Source organism: Myxine glutinosa, chromosome 6, assembly GCF_964187855.1.
Source record: "Myxine glutinosa chromosome 6, kmMyxGlut1.1, whole genome shotgun sequence".
In the NCBI taxonomy this organism is placed as follows: domain Eukaryota; kingdom Metazoa; phylum Chordata; class Myxini; order Myxiniformes; family Myxinidae; genus Myxine; species Myxine glutinosa.
This window is the reverse complement of record NC_136266.1, coordinates 74,211,382-74,230,529: the sequence shown is the minus strand read 5'-3', so window position 1 is coordinate 74,230,529 and position 19,148 is coordinate 74,211,382. Positions and strand designations below refer to the sequence as shown.

Genomic DNA, 19,148 nt, shown 5'->3' with positions numbered 1-19,148 from the left:
TCTACATTCATTACCCATGTCTCGCTCCCATAAATCTTAACACTTCTCACACATGCAGGTGTGATGCAGGTCTCACACATGCACCTTTCCCTTCAGCTTCAACGACACTCCCCTCCTCGTCAGCACGCCACTCAGTTCCCGAAACTTCTTCGATGCACATATCACTCTAGCAACCGTTGCCGAGTTTGATCCACCTTCTCCATTCAGCATGTCCCCATGGTAACAAAATGTTTTCACACCTTCCAGCTTCACACCATCTCCAAGATCCAACTCAACATTTCCTCCATCTGCAGCTCCCTCTGTGCGCACCTTACACTTGAATGTAGCTGCCACACTGGTTAATGACCCTCTCAAACCACGACATTTTTGATGAACCCACTCAGCGCACATTGTACATTGAATGGAATTCACTCCGACACCTTTCCTGCACACAGCACACGGCCACTTCCCAGTTCTTTCCACCTCACCACATGCTTTACCACTTGCCACATCACCTTCGTTTTTCCGATATTCACCTTCAGACCTTTTGTCTCCATACATTCCTTCCACTTGTTCATCTTCTCCTTCAGTCCATCCATACTTTCTGCAATCAACACCAGATCATCTGCATACAACAACTCCCACGGTAAACCCTCCTTTACGTAATGAGCCAGCACCTCCATCACAGCTACAAATAGTAGTGGACTTAGTACCGACCGCTGATACACTCCTAACTTCACCTCAAACTCACCACTGTTCCCGTCCTTCGTCCTTACAGCTGTGTGCGCTCTTTTGTACATTGCCATCACTACTCTGATCAACCATTCCTCCACTCCTAACTTCCTCAATGCCCATGTCACTACTTCACGAGGAACCCTATCGAATGCTTTCTCCAGATCAACAAACCCAAGAAACAACTTCTTCCTCTTCTCCATGTACTTCTCCTGCAACTGCCTCACAATAAAAAGCGCGTCTGTCGTTCCTCTTCCTGGCATAAATCCAAACTGCATTTCGTCGATCTTCACTTTCTTCCTTATCCTCCTCTCCAACACCCTTTCCAATACCTTCATTCCATGCTCCAATAACTTTATCACTCGATACGAGCCACAGTCCAGAGGGTCACCTTTCGCCTTGTATAGAGGGACGAGGGTCCTCAGTTCCCAATCCACTGGAATGCGGCCTTCTTTCACCACCAGATTGCAGATCTCTGTCATCCTCCTCACACCCCAGTTTCCCGCTGCCTTCAACATATCTCCCACAACTCCCGTTGGCCCTCCCGTTTTTCTACTCTTCATTGCTTTTATCGCTTCCTCAACTTCCTTCTCGGTTATCTTCTCTGCCGGTCCTAAAACTGGGTTACTCTTTATGTTGCCATCCCATTCATTCTCTGCATTCAACAGTATTTCCATATATCTCTTCCATCTTCCTTTAATTACTCCCGCCAGGGAGTAATGCATTCGATCGTGTCAGTGTGTGCGTGCGTGTGTGCGTGTGTGTGTTCGTTTGTTTGTTCGTTTGTTTGTGAACAAGATATCTGGAAAAGTTCTGAACGGATTTGGATGAAAGTTGGTGGGATGATTGCCCTTGGGATAAGGAAGAATTGATTAGTTTTTGGTGAAGCTCAGGATATTATCCGGATCCAGGAATTTTTTGAAGTATTTTTTACCATTGGAAGAAAAAAGGTTCATTTAAAAAAAACATTGTCTTCTATATATTCTATATTTAACATTGTGATATGAAAATAGTTTTCATATTTGTTGTCAATGTAGTTTAAACTCGTGGTTATGCGTTAGAGCAGTGTATTTTGTTAGCAGCGTCGTCTTCAAGGTTCTTTTTTTTCTTTTCTAATAAAGACATATTCTGTCATTTTAAAACCACCAAAGTGTGTATTCGGTTTCCCCGTTTCATAAAATGTATCGTTTGATACGTATAATGCTTTAAAAAAAATTTTTTTTTTTTTTTAAACCTCAGAAGAGATATCAACATTACATTTACCTCGGCGAATGTCAATCGCGGTGTCAGTATTTGATGATCTTATAAAGACTTAGGTGAGTTATAATTGTGACAAACATGTGCACGGGATTCTTCCCAGAAGAATGAGTGGTCGCATTAGCTTGTACGACTTAAAATGAGCGAGTTTTGTTTTGACGTTTGGGCCAGTTTTACATGTTGTATCCCGAAGGAATGAAACGAACGTTTTTACTGGCTTACAATTTTATTTGAAGTTACACATGCCTCAAAATGCACTCATTTATATAGAATTGAACGCTGAATCCGTAAATGTAAGTGAAATTGCCTTGTTTTTTTTAAACGTTATCTTCTATATATTCTAAATATATATCTGTGCAGTGTCTGTCTTGTGTTGTCTTGTCTTGTGTTGTCACTGAACTACTCCCTCAAACGTTTGTGAAATCGTACTATTCCAACTTGACCCACGGCGGGAGCATGCGCTCTACTGAGTGGCGTTCTAGTTCCATCTGGGTCCACCACGATTTTTCCCACGTCATCCTTCCCCCTTCACATCACACCTCTCTTTCGCTATCTGCTTTGCAATCCTGAATACCGCTCTCTGACCCTCTTCCAAATCCAAGCGTTCTCCGAACATTTTCCGACGTGCCTCCTGTGCCTTTGCTACCTCTTTCTTTGCAGCCTTCTTGGCTGCCTTATAACTTTCATGCTCTGCCTTTTCTGCCCCCATACCCTTGGCTTTCTGCCACTACTTGAACTTCTTCCTCTTCTCGTCCATCTTCTTTCCAACTTCATCATCCCACGACCATGTTTCCGAGTACCTCGGTGGTCCTTTTGTCCATCCACATACCTCACCAACGGCTCCCAACAGACTATCTTTCATTGACATCCAACCACTTTCAAGCTCAACCACATCATCCTCTACCACACTCAGCCTCTCTTTTAATGCCTCCCTCACTGTCACCTCTTTCAACCTCCACACCTTCATTCTCGGTTGGTACTTCACCCGCCTAGCTCTCCTCGCACCTTTCACCCTTATGTCGCAGACAACCATGTGGTGCTGTGAAACAGCCTCCTCCCCCGGGATCACCTTTGTGTCCCGGAGGTGCCCCCTATCTCGCCTTCGCACCAGCAGGTAGTCAACGGTTGTCGTCGACCCACCTGACGTGTATGTACCAAGCTTATTATCCTCTTTCTGGAACTGAGTATTACAAATCAAAAAATCAGCTCCATCAGCAAACTCCAAAATCCTTTCACCTTCTCCATTTCTCGCACCATATCCGTAACCCCCATTAACTTGTTGTTTGTGTGCTTCCCCTTCTCTCCCCATCTTGTCTACCGCTCCCTCTTTTTATATATTTTGTTTGTCTGTTTGATTTGTTTGTGTGATAAATGTTAGCTCTTTCACGAGCCTCGATTCTGTATACAAAAAAAACAAAAAAAAAACCCTCAAAACCATCCATACTCCTTCCCACATGTCCATTTAGGTCTCCTCCTACCACAACAACTTCCTCATCTTTCACGTTTTCCATCAGCTTCTCTATCGCACACCAGAACTTGTCCTTCTCTTCATCGCTCCGACCAAGCTGCGGAGCATATCCCGAGATGACGTTCACCAAGAGCTTTCCAATCATCATTTTCACCATCATCAACCTTTCACTCACTCTAGTCACACTCACCACACTGTCTACAAACTCCTCAGAAAAAAGGACACCAACACCATTCACGCCTTCTGGGCACCCTTGCCACACAAACTTGTATTTCTGTCCCTGCCTACCCTTCACCATTCTCACACCACTTCCCTTCCATCTCGTCTCCTGCACACAACATATGTCCACTCTTCTTCTGACCAATACTTCCACAACATCTCCTGATCTCCCTGTCATTGTCCCTACATTCCATGTCCCAAACCTCAGCAACCGATCTCCATGTCGGGCATCAGACGTTTCGTCATCATAAATGGAGTGATTTCCACCCTTGCTTCGATCTGGTTCCCCACCTTCAGTTTTGACGAGAGGGAGTGGGGTCGCCCACAGGGTACTTCGGGCTGTACCCTGCCCATATGTAGTTGTAATTGTCATGGTTCTCTTTTTGAGGCAATGTTGTTATGGCCGGATGCCCTTCCTGATGCCAACCCTTTTAGTCACCTCTTTCAACACGCAGGGATACGGTGTACCTATTCTAAACCGGGGTACACACCGGGTTATGTACACAATGTCTTTGCATTTCACAATGTACACATTTACACAGAGTACAACATGCATTTTAAGGCAATTTTCCCTGCTAGAGCGGGGGTTAGCCTTGCGGTCCCCATGACAATCTTCTCCATTTTGCCCTATTTTCTGCATCTCTCCTTGTTAACCCCCTTGCCCGCATTTCTTCTTCCACCATCTTTAGCCAAGTCTTTCTCGGTCTTCCCCGTCCTCTACTTCCTTCTACATTAATTTTTTTTTTTTTTTTTTGTATACAAGATCGAGGCTCGTGAAAGAGCTAACATTAATCACACAAAAAGACAAACCGACACACAAAACACAAAAAACAAGGGGAGCGGTAGACAAGATGGGGAGAGAGGGGGAAGGACACAAAAGAGAGGGGGAAGGACACAAACACAACATTTGAGAGCAGGGACATCGGGAGGACTTGGGGGGAGGTGGGAGAGGATTAAAACATATGAACACTGCAAGGACTCTGGGGTGAATTACCGGGGGTAGAAAAGATCAAGGTTTTCGATGGGGGAAGATAAGAGATGGTGGTGAACAGCTGTTTTAAAGACCTGGAGGGAGGAGTGGGATTGAAGGGAGTGGGGGAGTTTGTTCCAGAGGCGGGAGAAAAGGGGAATGAAAGAGTGAAGGTGAGCAGAGAGCCTAGACTTTGGCAGTTTAACCATAAGAGGGTTGCAGGCAGATCTTGTGCGACCTGAAGGAATATTGGGGGGACAGAGCACAGAGAGAGCTGGGGGAGCAAGGCCGGAGAGGAGTCGGTAGAAGACAGAAAGACCACCAACCTGCCTGCGGTGAGTGAGTGAAAGGCCCTCGGCGTTGACTACATTGCAGGAGATTCCAATGATTCTGAAAGCTTTGGCCTCAACAGCGTGAAGCCGAGCAAGGTGTGAGGCAGGAGCACCAGCCCAGAGGGGGGAACAGTATTCCATTGAGCTGCGGATGAAAGCCTTGTATGTGGTGAGGAGCTCAGTTGTGCCAAGGAAGGACTTCGCACGACGGAGGATGCCCAGTCGGCGACTGGCTTTGGAGGCCAGCTTGGAAATGTGGTTTTCCCAAGAAAGATCATGGCAGATAGTGAGACCCAAAAGCTTGAGCGACAGAACTTCTTGGAGAGGATTGTTGAGAAAGTAGATGGGAGGGTTGTCCAGTCGGTCCTTTCGGAGAGACATTGTAAGAGTGTGAGATTTGTCAGGATTGAAAGACATGTTCCACTTGATTGACCAGTCTGTGATTTTGTCCAGGTCTGCAGAGAGTGAGGAGGCTGCAGACTGCCGATCTGAGGGATGAGGAATGGAGCGACAGAGAGTAGAGTCGTCAGCAAAGAGATAGAGAGGATTTTCAAGAGAGTCAGAGAGATCATTGATGAAGACCAGAAAAAGCACAGGGCCCAGAACACTACCTTGGGGAACTCCAGCCTGAACAGGAAGAGGAGATGAGAGAAACCCATTCAGGGCCACACGTTGACTACGACCAGAGAGGAAGTCCGCCAGCCATGCGTGGAGATTTCCATGGATACCAAAGGAGGAGAGTTTGGAGAGCAGAGCAGGGTGCCAGACCGTATCGAAGGCACGTGAAATGTCAAGGGAGACAGCTCTAATTTCCTGTTTGGCGTTGAGGACCTCCATCCATTGATGAGAAAGCAGAAGCAGCATGTCCAGAGTAGAGTGACCAGGTCTGAAACCAAATTGATGATCAGAGATCAAGCCATTGGAGAAGAGGAAAGATTTAATATCTGAAGCAATGATGGATTCCATGACTTTGCTGATAATTCGGAGAAGGCTGATTGGTCTGTAGTTGCTGGGATCTGTTTTTGCACCTTTTTTGTGCAAAGCGGTGATGTTGGCTGATTTCCAAGCAGATGGCAGATGACCTTGAGCAAAAGAGAGGGTGAAGAGAACAGAAAGAGGGAGTGAAAGTGCAGAAGAACATGATTTTAGGACCCGTGGGCTGATGCCGTCAGGACCAGTTGCAGAATCAGAGTCGAGGGTTGCCAGAAACTTTTCCACCTTGTCAGGAGGAAAGGACACAGAGTCCAGGAGCAGCTGGGTACGACTGGGTACGGTGGGTACAGAGAGGGATGGGTTTGGGACACAAGATTTAGAGGCAAACACAGAGTTGAGGCATTCAGCTTTTTCACGTGCGGAGTCAGCCGTTAAGCCGTTTGAGGTGAGGGAGGGGATGGAGGGGAAACAAACACCAGAAACAGATTTGACCAGATGCCACCAGGATTTGGAAGAGGGAGACAGATAAGAGAGTTCGGTCTTGAGAATTGTGAGATATTGTTTCCTGGCTCTCCTGAGGGTGGACACACACTTGTTTCGGGCTTTGTGAAAGGAAATGAGATTTCCTTCCGTTGGATTTGCTTTCCAGGAGACGAAAGCAAGTTGTTTCAGGGCAACAGCCTCACCACAAGATTCCGTGTACCATGGATGGGAGGAAGGGTATGACAACTGAAGACGAGATGGTATAAATCTGTGCATGAGAGAGAGCAATTTACTTTGAAAGAATTCCCAGGATGAGTTGATGTCAAACTTCCATCACTCTTCTCAACCAGTCACTTTCATCCTTCCTCAATACATGACCAAACCATCTCAACCTGTTCCTCTTCACAGCATCAATCACAGGCAATATTCCCATCATCTTTCGCAATTCATCATTTGTCCTCCTCTCTCTCAACGATACTCCGCACATCCATCGAACCATTCGCATTTCCACCCTTTCCAGCCTTCGTTGCTGCTCTACGTTCATTACCCATGTCTCGCTCCCATAAATCATAACACTTCTCACACATGCAGCATACACCTTTCCCTTCAGCTTCAGCGACACTCTCCTCCTCATCAGCACGCCACTCAGTTCCCGAAACTTCTTCCATGCACATCTCACTCGAGCAACCGTTGCCGAGTCTGATCCACCTTCTCCATTCAGCATGTCTCCGAGGTAGCAAAATGTTTTCACACCTTCCAGCTTCACGCCATCTCCAAGATCCAACTCAACATCCATCATCATCATTACACAGAGTACACACAAGAAAAACCTTATGCTACACACCCACTCACCTGGCGGACCGGTTTCATTGTTTATTTGCGAGTCATCAGCGACAGCGTAGACAGAAACACGTACCATAGATAATTCAAAGTACGTACCATGCAGTAACACCGAGCAAAAAGTGGTTGCATGACTGCTCAGCTTTTTCACCAAAACCATGAAACGTATCAGCCCTAAACTTTTAATGCATACTACTCAAACTCCATGGGAGTGCATGGATGTAAACTGAATGTTTGGGTGTATTAAAACACCCTTTTTGAAAACCATTCACACTAAAATTTACACTAAAATTAGAACCAGGCTTACCTTTGGTCAGCCTGCATTCTGCTCGCTCAGTTCTGGATCTAAATTCACCAATTTTGTCCTTTTAGCTCAAATATTCCTTGCCTCAGAACAGGTCAGTTTTTGTGCAATAGTGCTTCATATTTATGAAATGTAATATTGTGGACCTTCATGCCGATAAATCGCTGTATTCTTGCATTCATCATAATGCTTATAAACGCCAGTGTTTGTGGCTTTGTTTAATTTCCACACACGTTTTACATCTGACATGCGATAATCTCGAGAACCTCTTCACCTGAGCCAAATTTCAAAATTGTGACTGCTGAATTTACCTTAGCAGCAGTTCCTACTTCTAGAAAAAGTGTTAATTGTCTAATTCTCTGTGTCTAAAGAGGACTCAGTGTTATTTTCGCAATCGCTTAACCTACGTTGATTTCGACTTTGATTTAGACTTCACTTGATTGCAAAACAAACAAACATAGGGGCGGCAATACACCTGGCGCTCACCTGGTAGAATAAACAGTATACTGCACTGACTAAAGGTATTTTAATGCTTGCTAGAAGACATGACAGCTTGTAGAATCATACTAACATAATCATAAGACTTTAAACAAACAAAGTATACCTCCTCAGACCTCAGATCAGACCCCAATTTTTCTAATGCCAGGAACAAACATTGGTACATCATGGGTGATGAAGGTTGTGGTGAAGTTTCATCGAAGTTGCGTGTGTAGTTTCTGAGAAGAAAGCAAATACTTATTTGGGGGTGACGAGGGGGTGTGGGGAGGGGAGGGGTAACTCTCCCGTAGACCCCCAAAGGGACAGATTTTTTTCGATGCCGTGAACAAACTTTGGTACATCAGGGGTGATGAAGGTTGTGGTGAAGATTCATCGAAATTGCTTGTGTAGTTTCTGAGAAGAAAGAAAATATCTATTTTGGGGGGCATTCCCCTCGTAGACCCCGAAAGGGGGCAGATTTTTTATTTATTGCTGTGAACAAACTTTGGTACATTACGAGTGGTGAAGGTTGTAGGAAAGTTTCATCGAAATTGTTTGTGTAGCTTCAGAGGAAAAAGCAAATTCCTATTTTGGGGGGTCAAACCTGGATCCACGTTGACCCCCGTTAGACCCCCTTAGACCCCGATCTTTTTTTCATGCCATTAACTTTAGTCACAACACAACAAATATCATTTGTGCCAAATTTGGTCACAATCCCATCAGCGGTTTCGGAGAAGAAGTTTCAACTGTTTACGGACTGACGACGCGCCATCGCATAAGCTCCCCTGAACTTCGTTCCAGGTGAGCTAACCAGAGGAATTCCCGCTTTTATCGCCTGTACCCGCCTTGGGAAGGTGCCTATGTATAAGGTGATCCAGAAACCCTGGGTACATTTTGAAGAACGATACCTGCAAAAAACAACTAAGTTTATTATTGTTCTTTGGTGCAAAATAAAACATGATTACTCGGAAATGGATGTGACCGCTTCAACATGCACAGGCATCACGTGATAAGCAACCGGGTGAGGTGCATTACGTGATATGGTTCGGGTTGAGCTTCGTTCACTGTGCTGCACGTGTTTGTCTTTGCATTCGTTCAGTACATTGTGAATTTGACGCCCTAATATGACGGAGGATATCGTGAGACAGGAAATTCGCCCTGTATGCTTGTATTCTATATCTGTAAATTAGGCTGAAGTTCACAGACAACTTGTCAAAGAATGTGGCGCGGACACAATTGACAGAAGAACCATCGGCAGAATAAACAAGCAGTTTGGTGAAACCGGCAGCATTCTTCCAAAACAGTCACCTGGTAGGTAGGCCTCGTACTGTTTGAACTGAGGAAAGTAGATAAAATAAAAAATCACTGCTCACTTTCACTCTTTCATTCCTCTTTTCTCTTGCTTCTGGAACAAACTCTCACACTCTTCAATCCCACTCCTCCCTCCACGTCTTCAAAACAGCTGCCACCACCATCTCTTATCTTTCCCAATCCAAAACCTTGATCGTTCTACCCCTGTTAATGCACCCCAAATCTACCTCCTTCAAATTCTGTTTTCTTTCCTAAAATCGCCTGTAGTATCCATCTTGTTTATCCCGTGTAACCCGCCCCAGCCCTCTATCTTTCACAGATCTCCCGATGTCCATGTTCTCTACTGGTGTTGTACTTCGCTCGATCTCCCCCTCTCGTCTCCCGCTCCCTTTATTATATGTTCTATATATTAGCTCTTACATGAGCCTCAACTTCGTCTAAGTATCCAAAAAAAAAAAAAAAAAACCATAGCTGTGCCTCATTAAAAGAGGGATGCAGGTACCTAGAGCGTCTCCTGAACTTGTCATCAGTTTCGCCTGATGACTACTTATTTTCAATATATTGTTTGAAGTGTTCCCAGATTAATATTTGTAATATAACTGAATAAGTCCTTGGATATAGGACTCACTCAGCATTATTTCATCAGGTTTAAATGTCAGGTGAGGCACCAGTTAAAACCTCTGCTTTGGATATATCATAGACCGAGTCTTGTTCTATATAATGAATCCATACGTGACACTGTCCAGAGCATTGTTGCTTCCAAACCCATCTTGAGGCCAGGGTTATCTTGTGCTGGGTAGTTTGCCATTGGTTTTCCCAGTAGTCGTGTAGGCAGGAGTTTGTTCACGATTGTTGACAACTTGCCTTTTTGTCGAATGACTCCACGGGATCTATAAACTCGAACTCCAAATGCGAGCTGATGGGATATCAAAGCAGACATTGCTCCAAAGTAGGGCAGTGCACTCATTGATGAAAATCTGTTTGTGAAATACCTGGGTGATGGTTTATATTAAACCCAGACTAGGTAGCTCAGAGTCGAGTGCTTAATCTCTGAGCTATCCCATCAGCCACATACCTATTCTCCACGTACTATAAATTTGACTAATGTAAACTTTTAAATGCAAACATTTTCAACATATACCATCATCTAGTTATTTGCAAGGGCTAATATGCAGCCAACTGACTACTCTTTAACACCACATGATTTTACGATGCTTATTATTCTGCAGGTACTAAAACCTGTCCTACATTCCCAGGATTAGTATCGTAAGGATATGGAGACATTCCCAGCATTTAATGGCTGGATATTTTTCGTCATTACTTCCTGAATTATAGAGCTCACCCCCTCTTAACCGCACACGTGCACAGCAAATATAATGCAGTTATGCTTGTTAATGCAAATATTAACAAGCAAATATAATGCAAATATAATGCAGTGTACATGAAATAAAAATCTAATCATTCCGTCCTTGTCACATATGCTACCTCTCTGCGAAAATTCGCCCAAATCCGTCCACAAATTTTTGAATTTTTTTTCATAAACAAACAAACAGACAGGCAGACAGACAGACAGACAGACGGGTGAAAACAGGACCTCCATCCACCTTTGGTGGTGGAGGTAATAATGGACGTTTCATCGTAGTGATTGTTATGTCCTCTCTCTCGCTCTCTCTGTCTCTGTCTGTGTCTCTCTCTCTCTCTGTCTCTGTCTCTGTCTCTCTCTCTCTCTCTCTCTGTCTCTCTCTTTCTCTCTCTCTCTCTCTCTGTCTCTCTCTTTCTCTCTGTCTCTCTCTCTGTCTCTCTCTCTCTCTCTCTCTCTCTCTCTCTCTCTCTGTCTCTCTCTCTCTCTGTCTCTCTCTGTCTCTCTCTGTCTCTCTCTGTCTCTCTCTCTCTCTCTCTCTCTCTCGCTCCTCTCTCCTCTCTCCTCTCTCTCACGTTCTCCTCTCTCTCACTTGCTCCTCTCTCTCTCACTTGCTCCTCTCTCTCTCACTTGCTCCTCTCTCTCTCACTTGCTCCTCTCTCTCACTTGCTTCTCTCTCACTTGCTCCTCTCTCTCTCACGTTCTCCTCTCTCTCACTTGCTCCTCTCTCTCTCACTTGCTCCTCTCTCTCTCACTTGCTCCTCTCTCTCACTTGCTCCTCTCTCTCTCTCACTTGCTCCTCACTCTCTCACTTGCTCCTCACTCTCTCACTTGCTCCTCTCTCTCTCACTTTCTCCTCTCTCTCTCACTTTCTCCTCTCTCTCTCACTTGCTCCTCTCTCTCTCACTTGCTCCTCTCTCTCTCACTTGCTCCTCTCTCTCTCACTTGCTCCTCTCTCTCTCTCTCTCACTTGCTCCTCTCTCTCTCACTTGCTCCTCTCTCTCTCACTTGCTCCTGTCTCTCTCACTTGCTCTCTCCTCTCTCCTCTCTCCTCTCTCCCCTCTCCCCTCTCTCCTCTCTCCTCTCTCCCCTCTCTCCTCTCTCCCCTCTCTCCTCTCTCCCCTCTCTCCTCTCTCCTCTCTCCCCTCTCTCCTCTCTCCCCTCTCTCCTCTCCCCTCTCTCCTCTCTCCTCTCTCTCATTAGTTGTATCTTCAGTGACCGACTAATGTGAGAACCTTTCTTTTGGAGGACAATTTGTGAGCAAGGGGGTATCAAATGGATATGGGAGACGGAAACTCTCATGAGGTTTTAAAATGAGGTGATTTTTGGAGAAAATGGTGGCCTGGATGACTTGGAAATCATCTTGATAGAAAAATGTCATGTCTTGTTGCGGTGACAGAAAATAGATACTGACCATCCAGCACTTGCAAACTGGAAGATAGAAAAGACCGTAAAGGAATTTGTGGAAGCAGACATGCTCATTGCAAGAATATCAAAAGATGTTGAGTCATGAAGATGTTATTATTGTCACCTCTGGCGCAGAGTCCCTTACTCTAACATGGATTAACGTACTCGCCAGGGCAGTATGTGACTGCCATGTGTCAGCGGTCGTCGTACCTAGTCCTATGTGCTGACATATTTTGAGCTCGTGGATGTTCACCTGAAATGCATGAATAGATCAACTGGTTGCATATGTTGGCATGCAATGCAATGCATCCCATTTTGGAATACTTGGTGCTGTCTCCAGTCCGATCTGGCAAGCAGTTCAGACTAAAGGAAAAGACCTAGAGATGGTTTAGGAATTGTTTAATGACATTTTCTGAAACGATTTGATCTGAAAAGCCTGATTAGTATCGTAAGCATGACTCCTCTCTCCCCTCCACCCCTCCTCCCGTACCCCCCACCCTCCCCGTCCCATATCACCCTCCATTGATTCATGAAAACAAGTCCTGATCTAAAGTTTTAACCGAGGTCAATGACGCATCTTAAACAAAGCATCGACAGCTATTCCCTCAGTGCACAAGACCGGTGTGTAACTGGATCGCATTTCGAAAGGGAACATAAATGCGTTTTTTAATAAAAAATACTTCTTTGTAATGAATGCTGCCATTCCACACACCTCGACCCACGTATTTCGCTGAGTCATACACGTGGTGCCTCAGGTTCGGGTCGTGAGGGGGTGGGTAAAGATTGTGTGGGTGGAGCGGTGGGGGTTAAATTCACGAATCAAAATCCAAAACGTGTTTTCATTGGTTCCTTTCGTTCTATGTCGGAGTGAGGGGGCATCATGTGGAGTTGCCGTTGTGTTTAACGGGTCATCGGCTGAAAGACGAGACTGCACAAACACTGGCGGTGATGACTGAGGTCTGTTGGTCGTGTTTGCAGGATGGAGACCGTTGGAGGAGATACCAGTACAGGGACGGCTGTGGTCCCCGAACGGAGGCTCCGCGGGCGGGTTCGACAAGTCGGAGGAAGGTAGGCGTGGCTCATGTGAAACAATTATGGGAGGAGCTTGCACGTTTTTATTTAACAAGACTGTGTAATTACGTCACGTGCTCCTCCCTCTCCAGCTGCCTGAGCTTGACAAGGAGCTCTGACATGATGCTGAATTGATAAGAATGTTCCCAACACATGTTTATACAATGCGGACAGCAAAACTTGCCATTTAATCCCTACTGTGTTTGGTAAATAGTTCTACAACATCTTGGTTTCAATATTTCCTCCCCCCCCCCCCCCCCCAAAGAAATGAAGTTTTCCCTTTTTATCTCAATTTTTTTTTCTTTTATTTTCGGATTCTGTCAAATTGAGTCGTAAATGGTTTACGTCTTGTGATGAAATACATCTACGGTAGAAGTAATTGGTTTTGAGGCCATTGACGTCGATGATCTTTCTGTGACTGTTAAAAAAAGCCAGAATACATTTGATCCGTGTCATTCGAAAGCCGTTCCGTTGGTTACGATGCACGACTCGAGGATTTTGTAATCCCATGGTGCACGTACTGTGCCATTGTAAATGCAGGTTGCAGCCTAAGCCTGTTCTGCCAAAGTTTTCACTTCGTGATCTGTTTTGCACGCGGCGCACAAGTTTTTCTTGCATGCATTACAATGCCTGGACCACAGAATTGCCAACAACTGTCCCTATACCCACCAGCAAAACGCAGCGTGTTCCAAAAAAATCCTCTACTCCACAAAGAAGAAAACTAATACAAGAAGGATGGGGAAGAAGTCTTTAAATCCATGCTCATGATGGGGGGTTTTTTTTTTTTTGTATACTGAATCGAGGCTCGTGAAAGAGCTAACATTTACTTCACAAACAAATCAACCAGACAAACAAAATATATAAAAAGAGGGAGCGGAAGACAAGATGGGGAGAGAAGGGGAAGCACACAAACATAACATTTGAGAGCAGGGAGATGTGTGGGAGGGAGAGGGCTTGGGGGGAGGAGGCGTGGGAAGGGGGACGGGGGGTGGGAGAAGTGTAAAACACAAGGACACCAAGGACTTCCAGGACAGAAGTTGGTATTTCAAAAAAGTGGAATTGGGGTGAAATTAGCAGGGGTAGAAAAGATCAAGGTTTTGGATGGGGGAAGATAAGAGATGGTGGTGAACAGCTGTTTTAAAGACCTGGAGGGTGGAGTGGGATTGAAGAGAGTGAGGGAGTTTGTTCCAGAGGTGGGAGGAAAGAGGAATGAAGGAGTGAAGGTGAGCAGAGAGTCTTGATTTTGGCAGTTTAACCATAAGAGGGTTGCAGGCAGATCTTGTGCGACCTGTAGGAATATTTGCGGGACAGAGCCCAGAGAGAGCTGGGGGGGGGGGGGGGGGGGGGCAAGGCCAGAGAGGAGTCGGTAGAAGATGGAAAGACCACCAACCTGCCTGCGGTGAGTGAGTGAAAGGCCCTTGGAGTTAGCTTCATCGCGGGAGATTCCAATGATTCTGAATGCTTTGGTTTCAACAGCGTGAAGACGAGCTAGGTGTGAGGCAGGAGCACCAGCCCAGAGGGGAGAGCAGTATTCCATTGAGCTGCGGATGAAAGCCTTGTATGTGGTGAGGAGATCACGAGCTAGGTGTGAGGCAGGAGCACCAGCCCAGAGGGGAGAGCAGTATTCTATTGAGCTGCGGATGAAAGCCTTGTATGTGGTGAGGAGCTCAGGTGTGCGAAGGAAGGACTTCGCACGATGGAGGATGCCCAGTCGCCTGACTGGCTTTGGAGGCCAGATTTGAAATGTGGTTTTCCCAGGAAAGATCATGGCAGATAGTGAGACCCAAAAGCTTGAGTGACAGAACTTCTTGGAGAGGATTATTCAGAAAGTGGATGGTAGGGTTGTCCAGTCGGTCTTTTTGGAGAGACATCGTAAGAGTGTGAGATTTGTCAAGATTGAAAGACATGTTCCACTTGTTTGCCCAGTCTGTGATTTTGTCCAGGTCTGCAGAGAGTGAGGAGGCTGCAGACTGCCGATCTGAGGGATGAGGAATGGAGCGACACAGAGTAGAGCCATCAGCAAAGAGATAGAGAGGATTTTCAAGAGAGTCAGAGAGATCATTGATGAAGACCAGAAAAAGCACAGGGCCCAGAACACTACCTTGGGGAACTCCAGCCTGAACAGGAAGAGGAGATGAGAGAAACCCAATCAGGGTTTGGTTGTGGCCATTTTAACTGATAATATGTGATCCTACGATCACTGCTTTCTTGTGAGCTGATGTTGCTGCGCTTAAAGGCCCATTTGTCTAATGCTGGAATAACACTGCAGGGGAGTGTATCGCCATTCGTGCGTCGGCCCCTGAATTTGGTTATGAGGACCGTTCGAAAAGTTTTAAGAATGAGATACACGCGATAATCCAAGATGCACCAAAATAATATGAGGCATGTAGATAATTAAAATATACATATTAAACATGCTAATATATTGATAAATAAATAGATATTGGTGCATCTTGGGCTATTGTTAGCATCTCACCCTGAGAACCGTTTGAAAGCCCTTTGTATGTGTGGATTTTACGTCCTGGTCTCGCTCAGCCTGGATGCGAGTGTGGACTCATTCTTTGAACATGCTGACGTTAACGGTCCTATCTGATTTGGCTTGTGGATTTTGCTAATGTATTGTGAAGTATTATTAAAGAGCAGGCCTGTGTGTTTCCTTGCAGAGGTCCGCTTCTTGCTTCGATTTTCCCTACAGGGATTGATTGAACATAAATCAAATCAATTCTCGCTCCTTTTGAGCTTAACTATCGACCTTAACCGTTTCCTTGCATTGTAGGGAAGAAAAACCAAAATACTGTGCAATTACTTCATTTGGCTACAACTCTATTCTTCTGTGTAAAATGCACTTTGAGATTTTACTTTTAAATAAAAAGTATGATTATACCATATTTAATTGATTAATATTCTTGTTGATAAATTTGGCCCCACACCATAAAACGATCTATTTGACTGATTATTGGAATGATTTGCTGTTGATCTCGATGTATGAAGAAATTTTACTCTATATTTGAATGCCGGAAATGCCGGTGTGTGTGCCCCGGTTTAGAATAGGTACACCGTATCCCTGCGTGTCGTAAGAGGCGACTAAAGGGTTGGCGTCAGGAAGGGCATCCGGCCATAAAAACATTGCCTCAAAAAGGAAACCATGATGATCGTGATGGGGCCCGCAAGGCTAACCCCTGCTCCAGCAGGGAAAATGGCCTTAAAAAAAGGGGGAAAAAATAAATAAATAAATATTTGAATGGGGAATTCCCATAAGATCATATGATTAGCCACAAGGGCAAATGAGGGAGAAGGAGGGGTTTGGGTGGGACTACATTATTTTACAAGTCGCGTCGACATAGCAAACAAGGCTCTTATCCGCTCTGAGTCTCGGAGGTCGACAGTTCAATTCTGAACTGACCGAGTCAGCCTAAAGATTTAAAATGGTACATACTGCTTCCTCACTCGACGCTCAGCATTTAGATTTTAAAGGATAGAGCACAGCCAAACACCATAGGTGAGAAGAAGAAGCTCATTAAGGAGGCAGGGATGTTTTAATTGCTCGGCTGTCTGAAAGACACCACAAGATGGTGTTGCCAATACCCAGAGCGCTCCGGGAAGTTAGGTTACTTCCTCCAAGGCTGTTTGTCTGGAGTGGACTGTATATATGAGCAGCAAATGGTATTTTTGTCGTTTGCCCGTAATTAACATGTGGCATTTATTTTTACTCAATCACTGGGACTTGGGATTGAATTTAAGTTAAAACATTCATGCATCACTCGGAACTCGGAAGTTCCAGTCGTCGACTCCATTCGGAGTATAAACTCGAAGTCGAAACTCGGAAGTCGAAGAAGTCGTTCGAAGTTCGATGAAGTTCGAAGAAGAAGTTCGAAGTCGAAGAAGGAAGGAAGTCGGAAGTATAAACTCGGAAGGATGACAGGCTGAGTCAACCCCCCTGGCGTTAATTCAGCGGTCAATCGCTGAATTAACGCCAGGGGGGTTGACTCAGCCTGTCATCCTTCCGAGGTCGGCTAATTGAGTACCAGTTCACTGGTAATTCCCTGTTTGTCGTTAAAGGCGGCAAAAAGGGTTGGCGTCAGGAAGGGCATCCGGCCGTAAAACATTGCTTCAAAAAGGGGACCAAAAAACAACAACAACCATGGTTCCCGAAAAAGGCCAACCCCCGCTTTGCGGGGAAAAATGGCCTCTAAAGGTGGTTTTATTCATGCATCACTAAATGAACCGGAAGTTTGATTGATAGCAATGACTCTTGGGAAGCTGATGAAGAAGAAGGTGCAAAAAATTCCAGCAATGGTAGCACCAGAACAATCAATGTCAGAACCATACACACTTCTCTTGTCTTGGCCATGAAAGGAGATTGCACACTTTTGTAAATTAACGAGCCAACGTTACATGAAGTATTTCCTGGAGTTTCGTATTTGAGCAATTGTCACCATGGTTATCTGATAGCTGTGCTTTGATATTGGGATGCAAGGTGATGTGCACACTCAATGAGTAAAGGCCATGATCGCTTGAGTAATGGCCTCTCCTTGTTCCTCTAATTACATAAACTTTATAAAGTCATGTAAGGTTCATGGAGGCCCTTTTGCATCCAACATGTGCAGAACAAGTACAATTGGAGACTATGGATAATGTATTGGATTCAAACGTGGCATAGCAACAAAATGAACTGCGTGCTTGGATGGAAATACATACCCTACAAGCCAACAGGCAATTATTGTTTGCTGGCATTATGCTTGCTGTCCTGTTTGGTAATCTGTGAGATGTATTAACGCATGCTATTTTGCCTTTACATTCATGCCGAAGTTTACTTAGGTTGGTTTTGGTGGTTTGGCAAGGGCAGTGGAGTGCCTGGTGTTGGCTTAGCGGTTAGGGTGCTGGTTTGGGATCCGAGGATTCTGGGTTCGAATCCCGGTCGATCGCTAATTTAACACCAGGGGGGTTGACTCAGCCTGTCATCCTTCCGAGGTCGGCTAATTGAGTACCAGCTTGCTGGGATGAATGATCCCGGTGTGTACCACGGTTTAGAATAGGTACACCGTATCCCTGCGCATCGTAAGAGGCGACTAAGGGTTGGCGTCAGGAAGGGCATCCGGCCATAAAAAAAAACATTGCCTCAAACAGGGAACCATGATTGTCATGGGGTCCGCAAGGCTAACCCTCGCTCTAGTGGGGAAAATGGCCTTAAAACGATCATTCATTCATTCATTCATTCAGTGGAGTAGGCAGCATACATTGCATGCCAACCTGAGTGTTATTATAAATAATTTGTTAAAGTTTATGATGTGCATACCTTTTGAAATCCACATTTTCCTTTCACGTGTCATATAAAGATGCATCAAATTGGAATGGAGGAATGATTCTGCTTGTTCTTTTGATATCCAGCGCACCCCCTTTCATTGGTGTGTGTCACAATTGTCATTGCAAGAATATTCGTGCAAGTCAAAATGCTTGCAATGTTGCAAATTGATGTTGGGGGCAATAAATATAACAGATTTTAATAGAAATGCACAACTTGGAAAGAGCTCCAGGTCTTGTGAACCAGCGTACTGCTGAAAGCAAGGTAATGGTACCTTAAAGATTTTCAATTTGGGGGTCGGAGGGGAGAGGGAGTAGGGTGGCCGTATTGGTTATATAGGGTGGATGAATGATTATTTGTTGAGCTGGAATATTGATGCTCACTGTTGTCATATAACATTCGCAAAGCTTTGTTCATGACTGAAGAGGAAGTTAAGATCAAAAGCATTATTATTACCCCGTGCATGCAAAGTGAAAAGCTGGGTGAAGCAAATTTCTTCTTCTGTCTGTCTGTCTCCATCTGCAAATGTCAGTTTATGATCGAGGAACAACCTAATTTAAATAGAATGTTATATTTTGAACACAAATTGGAACATGCATCGGAATACAAACCTGTAGTTTAGCGGCACTTTGGCTCTGAATTCGACCCTATCGCAGAGGAGAGGCCTGTCTGGCAGTGAAACAAAATAGAAAATCATTCAAAA

The 19,148-nt window shown here is 45.0% G+C and overlaps 1 protein-coding gene across 1 annotated transcript in view; it reads left to right on the top strand.

Moving 5' to 3' along the window:
* LOC137429979 (histone-lysine N-methyltransferase 2C) overlaps window positions 1-19,148 on the top strand; it is a 304,487-nt gene that overhangs the window by 10,680 nt on the left and 274,659 nt on the right. The window contains exon 2 of the mRNA XM_068120407.2: window positions 13,051-13,140. Within this exon, the coding sequence (XP_067976508.2) occupies window positions 13,052-13,140 (89 nt within the window). The 5' untranslated portion in view covers window position 13,051. The remainder of the gene's footprint in view (window positions 1-13,050; window positions 13,141-19,148) is intronic.